This window comes from Rhincodon typus, chromosome 30 (genome assembly GCF_021869965.1).
Source record: "Rhincodon typus isolate 14 chromosome 30, sRhiTyp1.1, whole genome shotgun sequence".
Lineage (NCBI taxonomy): Eukaryota > Metazoa > Chordata > Chondrichthyes > Orectolobiformes > Rhincodontidae > Rhincodon > Rhincodon typus.
The window spans coordinates 2,554,044-2,569,180 of NC_063361.1; the positions used below are offsets into that span (position 1 = coordinate 2,554,044).

The window sequence follows — 15,137 nt, forward strand, 5'->3', positions numbered from 1 at the left end:
GGAGGCTGAAAACAACTTAAATGCATTCAGACAGGTAAAAATTTCTACATGTCTCCATTCACAAAAGGGAAAGGGATCTCAGCAACAAGTTGATTATAAATCTCATTGGAATCAGACATGCCAGCAGAGGATAACAGTGACTATTATTTGGGACTCTACGTCTCTAATAGTGAAACCTTGCACCAGTAAAAGGATGCTCAGAACAGACTGAATTGAAATAGCAGAGAAATGAACTAGTGTTTAGGGCGAGTTCACCGAGGGTGCAGGGCAAAGGCAGAGTAAGTGTGCTGGGCTACTTTATTGGGCATATATGGGCAGGACTAGGGTAGATTGGGCACTTTAGTGAAAACTTCTCCATTTAGAACTGCCTTAAGATTCATCAATGAAAGAGAATTTTAGTAGGTTCTATAAGAGGTCTGTGATCCTCACCAACAGATCTTCCATCTTATGCTCTACCCAAATCATATCCAAAGAGGAACTCAACTCCTGCCATCAACTGGGGTTAGATTGTCATTGGAGAGAAATTCTGTGAAATGATACTGCACAGACGACTGGGAGAACATCATATGCTTTAGAGCAGGGTAAGCCAGAAGCTATTCCAACTTTAGACTGAAATTTGAATGTCTATTTGCAACCAATGAGGATACAGATCTATAGGAAAAGTGGAATAGTGAGATTATCTTTAATGGAGTCCTGCTGCCTAGTTTAAATGGTTAGATTATGTCTAGGTATGTTCCAGAATCCCATTGTGATGACAAATGGTCTGCCCACATTCAGTTCAGAATCCAGTTGATTGTCAAGATGTTTTGCTAATGGGTAAGAGATGGCCCTCATTCACACTCTTAGGGCAATTATTCCTGGGTGAGGTTTTGTGGGCAGGTTGTTTCCATTTCACTGGCTATAGAAGGTTTGATGATGCAAATGTTCGGCCATCTTTTACTGTGATTCCATGATGTCACATCATTTCCTGAAAGGGAAACTGTGAATGTAACTTGTAGAGTGGATAAAGGAAAACTAGTAAAGGTAGCTTGCTCACATTTCCAAAACATTTGAAAACACAGCACACATATGTTAATTCACAAGGTGAGGGCTCATGGGGTGGGAAGTGATTTTGAACATTTTTAGAACTTTGGTTAATGGACAGGAAGCAGTAGAGATAAGTGGGGCATTTTCATGCTAGCAGGCTATGACTAGTGAAGTGGCTCAAAGTTCAGTGCTGAGATCTGAACTATTTCCATTCATATTAACAACTTAGAATGAAGCAATTGGGAGCAATTGAGCTCGGCTCGCTGGTGATATAATGCTAGATAAAAATGTAAGCTACGAGGAGGATGCAAAGAGATATGAACAGTTAACTGAGTGGTCAACAAGGCAGAAGATGGAGTATAAAATGGAAAGTGTAAGGCTAGTCACTGTAACCACAGAAAAGAAAAGCAGATTTGTTCTAACGGCATAAAACTACTAATTGTCGATGTTTAAAGAAATGCAGGTTACGTGTACAAGGAGCACCAAGTTAACATGCAGTTATGAAAGCAATTAGGAAGGTTAATGGCATGTTGGTGTTTATTACAATGAACTGCAGTATATTTAAAGGGGAATTTTGCTACAAAGTGTATGGGGCTTTGTGGGGCCTCATCTGGAGCATCATGCACAGTTTTCCCAATAGGTAGGAGATTGCACAGTACCGTAAAGGTTAATTGGAATAGACCCTGGGATGATAAGAGGCTGGGTAAATTGGTCTATCCTCTCTGGAGTTTGAAGAATAAGAGACGATCTTGTTAAGACTGCGGGCATCGTGTTGTCACTAAACTAGTGACCTCAAGGTCCAGGGCTGTGCTGTGGGGGAAAATGATCATAAGACCATAAGCTATAGGAGCAGAATAGACCATTCAGCCCATTGAGTCTGCCCAGCCGTTCAATAAGATCATGGCCGTTCTGATAATCCTCAATTCTACTTTCCTGCCTTTTTCCCCATAATCCTTGATTCCTTTACTCATTAGAAATCTGGTGATCTCGGCCTTGTTTATTAACCCAACCTGTACAGCCCACGCTGTAAATAATTCACAGATTCACTACCATCCAAAAGAAGAAATTCCTCCTCATCTATGTCTTAAATTCATGGATTCAAATCCCACGCTAGCAGATGGTGAAATTTAAATTCCAATTAATTAACAATTATCAACTGTTGAATAAAACTGATCTAGTTCACAAAGAATGTGCAAAAATTGCTGGTTTCTATTTTACAGTTGCCCTCCAGTTAATTAACAAAAAGGTACCTGTGGGAATAGGGGAGGAAACAGTTGCAGATGAGTTTATCAACTGTGTAGGTGGTAGATAGAAAGAACTTGAAAAGAATCAGAAAAGATGTACAAGGAAGTTGCTGGGACTAGAGAGTTTGAATTTTAAGGAGAGGCTGGGACTTCTTTCACTGGAGCATTAGAGGTTGAGGGATGAACCTATAGAGGTTTATAAAATCATAAAGGACATAGATAAGGTGAAAAGCAATGGTCTTTTCCTGCAAGGTGGGAGATTTCAAAACAAGAGGGCATATTTTTAAGGTAAGAGCAGAGATTTAAAAGACACCTGAGGGGCAACTTTTTCACGCAGAGGGTGGTGCATATATTGAATGAACTGCCAGAGGAAGTGGTAAATGCAGGTACAGTTGCAATATTGAAATGATATTTAGACAGGTACATGAACAGGAAAGGTTTAAAGGGATGTGGGTCGAATGCAGGCAAATGGGACTAGTTTAGAAACCTAGTGGGCATGGCCGAGTTGGACTGAACGGTCTGTTTCCATGCCATATGACTCCATGATTCTATGACTCTAAGTACCAGTCTTATCATCAATGCTGTCACCACATGAAAACATTAGCAATAAAAAGGCAAAAGATTCTCAAGGAGTTTGAGACAGGGCACTGACAGAACACTTCCCCAGGCCAGGGAATCTAAAACACAGAGATGTAACCTTGAAATAAGAAGCTGATGATTTCACCCTGAGCTGGGGAGCAAGATCTTCACTCAAGGGGTTGTGAATTTTTAAAGCTGTTCGCGGCAGAGAATTCCTTCATTGAATGTGTTTGAGACTGAATTAGACTTCTGATCACTCAGGGAATCAAAGGATATTGGGGGCAAGCAGCAGCGTGGACATAGGATCAAATTGTATTGGCTGGTGGAACACACTCGGGAGGCTGTATGCAGTACTGCAGCTCCCCTTCCATATGTTCTTGTGATCACACCGCCCAGCCTGGCCTTGGGGAGCAATGCACTCCCAGTATGGTACAAACACTAATTCCATCCGTGCTGAGTTATCTGATCCTAGCCACGGCAACAGTGGGGATCCTACATTTGGACTGTTTGCCACCCCCAGGTAATGTGAGAGAGTGCAGAAAGTCAGCCGAAGTTCCAACTCCTGTGAGCCATCCACTAACTCGTGCTGGGAAGTCTGTGTGCAGACACAGGGTGGGAACAGAAAGATGCTCTGAAATTGCAGGGCTTGATTTTGGAAGATTGCCTTCAAGCCCTGGGCACATTTGTAAAGTTTCAGGAGGATGAAGAGTGCAGAAGATGACAGAGCAAAGCCTACCTCCACACTTTTGATGGTAACATTCAATAGCTGCTATTTCTGGGCTTTCATTTTCAATCCCCTCTGCTGCCCATTTCCATCTCCCTACTGAAACCCCTCTTCCTCTGTGTAATCTTCTTTGCTGAAAGTCCTCTCCAACATCCTTCCCTTACTATATTGTTGCTGAAGATAGTAGGGTCGGAAAGCCCATTAAGATGCATATCCTTTTTGGTGCCTGAACACATTCTCAATGGTGTTTCTAACTCTGCTGCCCTCTCCCCTTCCCTCAAGGATGTCGATGATGCTGCTTTGATACGGATTGACCTGGAACGGAAAATTGAATCCCTGCAGGATGAGATTGACTTCCTAAAGAAAATCCACGATGAGGTAAGGGCTCCCTAGCTGTGATTGGGAATGGTATCAAGTGACTGGATTCTGGCCGCAGTGATCGAGCTCCTGCACCCACATCTCAACAGGCCATTTACTGGGTGTGACTGAAGAGTTAAACAGTCAGCAGCAGCCTCTTTAGAGTTGGCAAAAGCTCTCATTTGTGAATCCTCAAAGCCAGGATTCAGTCACGTGACTGTAGGAAAGCCAAGCTCTCAAAGTCTTGGGAACAAAGTTCTGCAGATGCTGGAAATCCTCGGCAAATGTCTGTAGAGAGAAGAACAAAAGGAAGGTGGCAGGTTTTATTGATACTTTGTGACAGCAGGGAAGACTTGGAAATGCACAATTTACAAGCCTGGCATGAAAAGGAGAGGGCAGACAAAAGAGAAGCTCTGTGTTTGCGTGGCAGGTAGGAGAGATTTACTGACGATAGAGATGATGGAACAAACGGTGACATTACTAGGACAAGCGAAGAATCCAAAAAAGTGTATCTGGAGGATACTGTTTAACACACCATTCTCAACCTGTTGTTCTGCTGGGTAAGACCTGGCCTCATTCTTATCTAGCAAATGATAGTCAGGGTCTCACTTGCAACGCGTTCTCTCTGCTCCTGCACCATTCCCTCTGGGCTCTCCAGTTCGCCTTGTTCCCTTCCCATTTTAACTGCTGTTCCAAGGCTTGGGGATGGGGTGAGGTCTGGTATTTTTGGGAGTAAAGAAGGACCAGAGCCCCTCAGCATAGGAGATGGAAGAGGGCACCACATGCCTAAGCACAGAGCATGGAACTGACTGATGTTTTCACCCTGTAGGAAATCCGGGAGCTGCAAGATCAGTTACAGATGCAGCAGGTCCACGTCGATGTGGATGTGTCCAAGCCAGATCTCACTGCCGCCCTTAAGGACATCCGCATTCAGTACGAGTCTGTTGCTAGCAAGAACCTGCAGGAGGCTGAGGAGTGGTACAAGTCTAAGGTGAGCAAGCTCCCTGATAGTAACAGCAAATATTAGCCCTGCCTTTATAAAGAAGGTAGTGTTATGTTTTTAAAGAATTTTTCGTAGTCTTGGGACAACCCAAAATACTCTACAATCTTAAAAAGTAGCCCCTGTTATAAATGTAGGAATCATAGAGGTCGTAGCATAGTGGTAATTTCACTAGGCTAGTAATTTAGAGTGCCAGGTTAATATTTCCAAGACATTGGTTTAAATCCCACCCTGACAGATGGTGAAATTTGAATTCAACAAAGTAAATTGGAATTAAACAAAAGAACTCGCCCAATGAAGACCATGCAGACACTTTTGATTATTTGTTTCAAGAACCCACCTGATTCAATAATTGCCTTTAGGGAAGGAAACTGCCACCCTTAGCTGGTCTGGCCTACATGTGATTCCAGACTCACAGCAATGTGGTTGACTCTTCACTGCCCTCTGGGTACTTGGGGATAGGCAATAAATGCTGGCTTAGCCAGCGACGCTCACACCCTGTGGGGAGAAAAATGTGTGCACAGCAAGATTCCAGAAACATCAATGAGGTAAATAAGTACATTGTGACCTTTTGGATTAAGTATCAGCCAGGCACAATTCTCCTGTTTTTCAAATCAGTACCATGGAAATTTTTGTATCCACCTGAGACAGCAGATTTAGCTTCTTATTTAGCATCAGATTTGCATATTATTTGAAAATGGCACATCAAATGATGCAGTATTTCCTTAATACTGCCCCCAAGTTTCTGCCTGGCTTATACATGCCAGTCCACAGAGAGGGATTGGAATTCCTGAATCTCTGACTCAAAGAAAACAGAGGGGTACCCATGGTGTGGGGCAGATGGTGGTTTGACCCCCTCTCCAGGAATTTCCACAGAGACTGGTATGGTGACCTTTAGCCTACTGCTACTGGGAGAGATACTCTACTCCAGCTGAACTTGGTGGATTTTGAACAGCAGGAGGCTACACAATAATTTATCAGTGATTACTGGTTGTCCCAAATCAAACAGAAACTGAACTTGACTGTGAAATGGATGATGATGTGTTCAGGGGCATTAGAGTGTATCAGGGGATACGATGCTCTCAGACTGCTTAGACAGCTGGCCCAGTCTGACGACTCTCCCCGTCTTTGCTCACTATCATGCCCCTAACTTCGTCCCATTGTGTTCAGTTCTCAGATCTGACCGATGCAGCCACTCGCCAGGCAGAAGCCCTGCGCCAGGCCAAGCAGGAGACGAACGATTACCGAAGGCAGATCCAGTGCCTCACATGTGACCTGGAGGGCCTGAAAGGAACGGTGAGTTCTCACTACAAGCTCCGGAAAAGGCACGGCAGGGAACACCTCAGCAGGGTAAACAGGAGAAGGCAGAGAAAGCCCAAACAAAAGAGGCACAACATTCTTTTAGTTAAGGGGAATATCTGTCCTCATTGAAGAGCCTAGTACCATTTGATCATTGATAGAGGTAATAGTTGTGCACCAAGATTTCAAGAAGGCATTAGGTAAAGAGCTACATCAAAGGCTATTGTGAAAAGTAAAAATTTGTGGTGTAAAGGACAAGGTATTATTATGATTTAAGTTTGGCTGGAGACACAAAACAGAGTATAAAAGGCTATTTGTTTGATTGACAGGAGGTAATGTGTAGAGTCCCACACGGGTCTGTATATCAGCTTCAACATTTTACAATTTGCATCAATGCCTTAGGTAGAAAGATAGGAACTAGAAGCCCAAGTTAGTCACTCCCTTAAAGCCTTCACCATCATTCAATGGCTAATGGCTGATCCTCTATCACAGTACCATATTCCCACTTTCTCCCTATACCGTTTAATGCTTTTGAAATCTAAAAGATCATGTCTCTTTCTTGAATACATTCACTTGACTTGGTCTCCACAACATTTTGTTCCATCGGTTCGATACTTTCTAAATGAAGAAAGTTTTCTTCATCTTGGTCCTAAACAGTCCACCCCACATCCTTATTGTGTCCCCTGATCCTATCTCCCCAATCAGGGAAAATATCCTCACTGTGTCTAGTCTGTCCAGCTCTGTTTAAATGTTATACATTTCAATCAAATCCCCTCTTATCTTTTGAAGGTCTGGAAAATGCAGAATGACGCATGGTAGCTAAAGTCACAGGGGCACAAAGTTAGGTAGGAAAATATGATGTGAAAAAGACTTGAGGATTTTTTTGATGGAAATGTGAACATCAAATGAGTAAGCAAAAATCTTGCAGATGGAAAATAATGTGGCTATTTGTAAAGTTGTTTACTTTGACAGACAGAATGAAAAAACAGTATTGGTGAAACCAAACGACTGCAGAATTCCCAGGTGCAGAAGGGTTTAGGTGTTCTAGTGAACTAGTTAAAAAAACATTAATGTGTATGTGCAGCAAGTAATCCTGAAGGCTAATGGGATGTTATCCATTATTACAAGAGGATTTAAACATAAAAGCAAGGATGTTATGCTTCAGCTGCACAGAGCATTGGTGACACAACATCTTGAATACTGAGAGTAATTATGGTCTCCTTATTTTATGACAGATGTAAATGTATTGGAGCCATTCAGAGGTGGGTTACTATGAGAAAAGTTGGACTTGTTTGATGGGGACAATTTAGAGGAAGCTTTACACTGTATCTAACCACGTGCTGTACCTTCAATCGTGACGTTGAACATGGTTTCATTTCATTTAAAGTTTCAATGTAATTGCTGTATAATTATTCTGAAACATCCACACAGTTTAGTTTGTTATATTCAGGAAATTCTCCATCTGAGGTCCAGGGAATAGAATATCCTTCCATCATAAATTCCATATAATCCCAACATAAAATTTTGGAGCACTTGACTTGGGAATGATGTGATCCATAGATGATCCTATGCAGGCACCTGGTACAGGGCATAGGTAGGGCTGTGTCACCCGCACTTACCAAGGCAGTGGCTCACAGGCTGTGTGCCTGAAACACCCTGAAAATAAATTACGAAGATAGCCTAGACCCTAACCTTTTCTTACTTTAAAGGCAAGTGCCAGGCGTTGTGGTCTGGATACAATTCAATTGGTTGAACTACCAGTCTTGAAGCAAAACACACTTTATTCATACTGTACAGTTAAAATACAACAAAAGAAAGAAGAGTGTATTCAAGAGGCGAGTAGATATAGCACTTGGGGCGAATGGAATCAAAGACTATGGGGAGAAATTAGGATTAGGCTATTGAGTTGGACAATCAGCCATGATCATTAAGAATGGCAGAGCAGACTTGAAGGGCTGAATGGCCTCCTCCTGCTCCTATCTTCTATGTTTAAATTGGAATAACTTAACTCTATTGGAAAACTTAACAGATTAATAGATTATTTAACAACAAAACAGTAACTGTTTGAATATAGTAATATCCATAAACATACCCTTGGCAAAGACAAATTCAGTAAAATAGGTTGCCTCATATGCAATTCTTCAGTGCAGGAAGAAAAATATCAAGAGAAAACTCAGAGAGAGAGAGAGGGAGAGAGACAGTAGCAGGGAAAGATGTACTGCAGCTTCCAAACCCAGCTTCAAGACCCCAGCAACAACTGTTACTGAAAATCTAAAACTCCCTGCTCTGGGCAGCTTGACCCCACCCATTCAGGCTGTTTCTATTGTTCCAACTTTTAAAGACAAAAAAACCCCAAGGCCTCACAAGCTGTTGCCTTCAATGGATTCAAATAGGCAGCTTGTGCCTCTGCCTTAAAGCCTTCCTTGAGAAAAAATCCAGAACAAAATATACCTCTTAAAACCAGATTATTAGCACAGGTGGTATATTGACAATCTGAGGACTGAAGGTTCCAGGCCTGCCCCTTGTGGTTTAGCTGGCAACAATGTGTAGATCACAAAGCCCAGTGTTTGGTTGTCAGCGCATGCTGTTTAAAGGATCTCAACCAGCAGCATAAATGTCTAAATTAGGGATGGCAGATCACCAGGGCTCCCGCTCCTGGCAAATGCACATCTTTGGGCACAGGAGGGAACACGATTAAGCTTGCACATGTTTGAAAATTTTATCAGCACTTACTCACCTCAATTCAGTAGCTGGGGAGTAGTGTCTTGCTTAAGTATCTAAGGAACTATGTCCTTCTGGAAAGAGCAGGAAAGTGGTAGGAGTTCATTCATTAAAATATCATCAAAAAAATCAACTCAAAAGTTGGACCTGAGTGTTAATCAATTCCAGGCCATTTGGTGAGATAAAAATCAACATACATCTTTTATTTATTGTTAGAGTTCTGCAATTCCCCTCTAATCCCAGTCCCAGTGTCAAAGATGCTGCCTATTTAAATGTGCTCAGACAATAACCAAGCCCTGTCTCACTTAACCTTAGCAAAGGCATTTAGAGACGTTCATAATCTCATGAACACTGAGATTTGCTGAGTTTGTTAATACGATCCCAGATGTAATGCCTGACGCTGGTGAAGTTCCTATCTCCGTTCTCTGACAGAATGAGTCCCTGGAACGTCAATTACGTGAGATGGAGGAACGTTTCAATTATGAAACAAGTAATTACCAGGACACGGTTAGCCAATTGGAGCGTGACATCCAGAATCTGAAGGAGGAGATGGCCCGTCACCTGCAGGCTTACCAAGACTTGCTCAACGTCAAGCTGGCTCTGGACATAGAGATTGCCACTTACAGGAAACTCCTGGAGGGAGAGGAGAGCAGGTAAAGGCTGCCCGGCACCAGAGTTTACCAATGGCCAATTGAGCCGAAATCAGACTGCCTCATCGCCGTGTCTGTCTGTCTGTCCTGCCTTGCTGCCTCTCAGCTAGTTAGTCCTGGTCCTAACCTTATTCCATCCCTGCCCAGTCTTGGGGCAGTCATTCTGATTTAGCAACATGAGGTCATTATGAGAAATTATCATCCCTTCAAATGCCTCAATCCCAACCACCTTATTTTGGAGGAACACAGGAGGCCAGGCATCAGAGGAACAGGAAAGCTGGTGTTTCAGGTTGGGACCCTTCCTCAGAAATCAGGGTCCTGATCCAAAATGTCAGCCTTCCTGCTCCTCTGATGCTGCCTGGCCTGCTGTGTTTCTCCAGCCCCACACTGTGTTATCTCTGACTCCAGCATCTGCAGTTCTTGCTATCTCATCTTATTCTGCACCTGTCTTAGAAGTGTTTGTTTGATGGAAAGTGTAGAGGGATATTTACTCTTTATATAACACTATGTTGTACCTATCTTGGGAGATGTTTAATAGGGACAATGTAGAGGCAGCTTTACTCTACCTAACCCCCTGTTGTGTTTGTCCTAGGAGTGTTTGATGGGACAGTGTGGAGCAAGCTTTATTTTCAGTTTAAGCAAGTAGAGGAAGCCTTACTGCATATCTAACACCATGTTGTCGCTGTTCTGGCAGTGTTTGATGGGTACAGTGTCAAGGGAATTTTAATTTCAGGGTAAAAGTGTAGAGCAAGTATTGCTTTTGGTTGAAAAATGTAAAGGAAGCTTTACTCTCAGCTTAAAAGAGTAAAAGAGCTTCACTCTGTATTTAACCCCCTGCTGTATCTGTCTTGGGTGTGTTTGATGGAAACAGTGTTGAGGGAGCTTTACTCTGTACTTAACCTCCTACTGTACCTGACCTGGGAATTTTTGATGGGGACAATGTTGAGGGAGCTTTACTCTGTATCTACCCTGTGCTATACCTAATGAAAGGTCCTTCTTTCCATCCCATAACAATGAGCATCATTGCTGTGCTCTGACTCAACCTCATGCTGAGTCAGTGTCCTGTCACTAACCACAGGAAATTGGTACAAGTTGGATGTCTGTGTAGAATAAGCTCTAATAACAATGGGAGACATTTTCCTGTCGTTTGATAATAAATGTTTGTTTGTTTACAGAATTTCAATGCCTGTCCAGAGCTTCTCATCTCTGCAAATCAGAGGTAAGTATGGAATCATAATAATAACTTGCCTTTTTACAGCAGTTTCCACATAGTAAACCTTTCTCAACATGCTTGACAGGAGCACTTTCAAATGAAAACCTGGCACCCAGCCACATCAGGAGCAATGAAGACTGGTGGCTCAGTGTTGAGGAAGGGAGAGGATAAGAAGGGAATTTCAGATCTTGCTCCCTGGTAACTATAGGCATAGCCACCAATGGCAGAATTTTTAAAATCATCAATCATGAAGAGATCTGAATTCCTGTAGTGCAGCAATCTGCAGGAATCGGGGTGTTTGAGAAGGTTACAGAGAGGGAGCAATGCCAGACAGATTTGAAATTCAAGAAGAATATTAAGATTGAAAGGCATTGCTGGATCAGGAAACATGTAAATCAGTGAGCACCAGGGTTGTGGGAGAACAGAACTTGATGCAAGTTAGGACAAATATCAGAGTTTTATGAGTTGGAGCTTAGAAAGGTGTGTAGAGTTCAGCAAGATTTCATAAGAAACAGAAATGTGCACATGTATTGGATTCCTCTATTCCCCTACTTGAATCCTTCTACTAGTACATGACAGTGTGGTAGATTAAAGTGGACAAAATGCACAATATCAATTTTCAATGCATTACGTTCCTTCCCTGCTTAGTAAGTGAGAGGCACAGCTGTTTCAATAAAAACTGAAAGAACTGCGGAAGCTGTAAATCAGGAACAAAAACAGAAGTTGCTGGAAAAGCTCAGCAGGTCTGGCAGCATCTATGGAGAGAAATCAGAGTTAATGTTTCAAATCAAATGACCCTTCCTCAAAACCCCAGTGGGATGAAAAGTTTGTTCACCAAGATGAACATTTCAATCTGGTGGCTATTTTCTTCAATGCGTGGGATATCATCTCCTGTTTGGTAACCTCTCATTTACACAATCTTCATCTGAGGTATTGATGTCAGAATCTTCTTCAATGCTCCCAGCAGGTGCTGTGAAGCACACATGTTTCCTGTGGTAATTTTTAAACCACATGTTGTAGTGATCATTGATCCTTTTTGCGTTGGTCACGACACATGTCTGGATGTTATAATGGGGTTGGTTGCTTTCCAACATGACTATCACATTTCAGAAGCACTTTTTATCTCCTGGCTTGAGCACTGTAGACCTGAACTTCATGGTTTTCACTGTGTTTACTCTCATTTGATCCTCCAGTTCCGTACAAGGAAACTCAAGAAACTGTGTGCACATGGAAAGTGCAAAGGTGAACGTAGCTGAAAGCTTTCCACTGGTCGAGTGAGGAATCACTGTAACTGTGATACAGCTCCTCCTTCCAAGACGTCTTGTCAGTTCTTTCTGTACATATGACTGTTATCATAGTACCCTTCAATCTTTCATTCCCTCCAATAGCCTTTTGCCAATGGAATTTGATTTGTCAATGAGTAAAACTCAGGTTGTTCGCTAATATATTGAATTCTCTGCTGATGAACAGGGATTATTGTCAAATCTTTCTGTTCGAGGGATTCACAAACAGGTTAAAATTCTGGTCAGATTTTGAGATGACTGCTTTTGTTGAGGTTGGCCTAACAATGATTGGCAATCTAATGTAGCCATCAGAATCAACAAGAAGGTGTTCAAATGTGTGAATTAGCACTAACTTCAATCCATGGTCCAGAGAGTAGTTCAGATATCTTGAGTGACTCATGAACGTTTAGTACTGTGGTTGCTTGATACAGCAATCACTGATTTTATGTTCTATTGTGTGGTCAATTAGCTAAATTAACAATGCATGCTGTCTGATTGTGGAATGCTGATGCAGTCAACTGTATAACACAGAACTGGAAGTGGTTGTAACAGTGAACTCCTTTCAAACCATTGTGAAGAACTTGTAGTGTGTGAGCAAATTTTGCTTGTAGACATTCTCCCAATCAAGTCTTTCAAGTTTTGTAATTCCGTAACTGTCAACTTTCTGTACTTGATAGAGTTTAGAAGGATGAAGGAGAATTTCATTGAAACTTAGAGAATATTGAGAGGCCTGGATAGACTGAATGTGGAGAAGATGTTTCCACCAGTAGAGGAAACTAGGATCCTGAGCACACAGTCTCAGAATGAAGGGATAACCCTTTAGGACTGAGATAAAGACGAATTTCAGCTGGAGAGTGGTGAATCGATGGAACTCATTGCCACAGAGGACTGTGGAGATCAAGTCTTCGAGTGTTTTTAAGACAGAGATAGATGTGCTCTTGATTCATAAGGGGATCGAGGGTTATAGAGAAAAGGCAGGAAAATGGATTTGAGAACCATATCAGCCATGATCACATGGTGGAGCAGACACAATGAGCTAAATGGCCTAATTCTGCCCCTATGTCTTATGGTCTTGTATACAATGCCAAAGTCTTATTTTGTTTTGTTGCCATTTTGATGTCAACCAGGTTTTGCACACCGAAGATCTTGCTCATTAACCTTTACTTCATGATTAATAGCAGAATGTCAGCAAAGTATGCTGTGTAGTCATGTAGGATGGTCCACTGGATTGAGCTTGGCTCGCTGATACATTTAGAGTTTGAGAGCAGTTTCGCTCTGTTTGAGTGGATGGCCTGCAATGTAGGTTGTTGAACACATTTATGAGTGGTCTATGATTAGTTATTACTCTAAACTTGCTTCCATACAAGAAGAGGTGAAAGTTGTAGATATTTATTCTCCTTTCCGTGGTCTGTTTACTCTGGCTATCACTATCTCAAATCAGTTCTAACAACCGAGTGTACTCAAAATACATGTCAAAAATACTGCAAAAACCTTACCCATAAATGCTTACAATCACAAGTAACACAATAGTATAAGAACTAGAAGCGGGAGTAGACCATTCAGCCCTTCGAGCCTGCTCTACCATTCAGTTTGATCGTGGCTGATCTCATCTCAGCCTCAACTCCACTCCATTCTCCACAATCCTTTAAAAATGTTATTTTCTCCTTAAATTTACTCAGTGTCCCAGTATACATCTTCTAGGGTATGAATTCCACAGATTCACTACTGTTTGACAGCAGTAATATCTCCTAATCTCTGTATTAAATTTGCTACCCATAATCCTAAAACTGCGAACACTTGTTCTGGATTGCCGCACATGAAGAAACATTATTTGTGATGCCTACCTTGTGAATCCCCTTTAGGATCTTTATATAATATATCCTACATAGATACATATATTATATAAATATATACCCTTTACATGGACTTTCCTGAAGATCAGACCAGAACAGGTGGCCCATTCTGTCTCAATTTCCCATTGTTGATCAGTTGACCTCTGCCTGGTTAATTGATTTTACTGTGAAACAAGCTGCTTTATACACTTGCTATACAAAGCAACTATGCATTTTACCCTGGATAGAAAGGATTAGTTTGGAAAGTGGCAAACATCACAAATGTGTCATAGAGTCATAAAGATTGACAACACAAAAAAGGCCTTTCAGCCCATCACATCTGCATTAGCCAAAAACAGCCACCTCACTATTCTAATCCCATCTTCCATCACTTGACCCATAGCTTTCTATGCCTTGGCACTGCAAGTGCACATCTAAATATTTTCTAAATGTTATGAGTGTTTCTGCCTCTTCCACCCTTACAGGCTGTGAGTTCCAGATTCCTACCACATCTACTCTAAACCTCCTGCCCCTTTACCTGAAATCTTGCCCCCTCATCATTGATCCCTCCATCAAGGGGAAAGGTTTCTTCCAATTTATCTCATCTATGCCCCTCATATTTTTATACGTCTCAGTCATGTCCCTCTCAATCACCTCTGTTCTAAGGAAGACAAACCCAGTCTGTCTACTGTCTCATAATAACTGAAACTCTCCAGCCCAGACAACATCCTAGTAAATCTCTCTTGCACCTTCTCCAGTGCGGTCACATCCCTCTGAGAATGTGGATTCCAGAACTGCACTCAACACTCTAGCTGCGGCCTAACCAATGTTTTATACAGTGCCAGCATAACCTCCTGCTCTTAAAAGCCAAGCATCAACTAAAAAAATCAAATATACCAAATGCCTTCTTAATCATTATATCCACCTATACTGAAAGCTTAAGGGACCAGTGTAAATACACAGCAAGGTCCCTCTGATTTTTGGTGCTTCCCAGTGTCCTAACAGTCATCATGTATTCCCTTGCCTTGTCCTGTCCAAGTGTATCACCTCACATTTATCCAGATTGAGATAACAAGGTGTAGAGCTGGATGAACACAGCAGGCCAAGCAGCATCAGAGGAGCAGGAAAGCTGACGTTTCGGGCCTAGACCCTTCTTCAGAAATGGGGGAGGGGAAGGGGGTTCTGAAATAAATAGGGAGAGAGGGGGAG

At 42.1% G+C, this 15,137-nt stretch overlaps 1 protein-coding gene across 1 annotated transcript in view; it reads left to right on the forward strand.

Annotated features, from left to right (window-relative positions):
* LOC109937771 (glial fibrillary acidic protein) overlaps nt 1–15,137 on the forward strand; it is an 80,254-nt gene that overhangs the window by 27,430 nt on the left and 37,687 nt on the right. The window contains exons 4-9 of the mRNA XM_048614559.1: nt 5–34; nt 3,856–3,951; nt 4,760–4,921; nt 6,101–6,226; nt 9,383–9,603; nt 10,776–10,819. Of these exons, the coding sequence (XP_048470516.1) occupies nt 5–34; nt 3,856–3,951; nt 4,760–4,921; nt 6,101–6,226; nt 9,383–9,603; nt 10,776–10,819 (679 nt within the window). The remainder of the gene's footprint in view (nt 1–4; nt 35–3,855; nt 3,952–4,759; nt 4,922–6,100; nt 6,227–9,382; nt 9,604–10,775; nt 10,820–15,137) is intronic.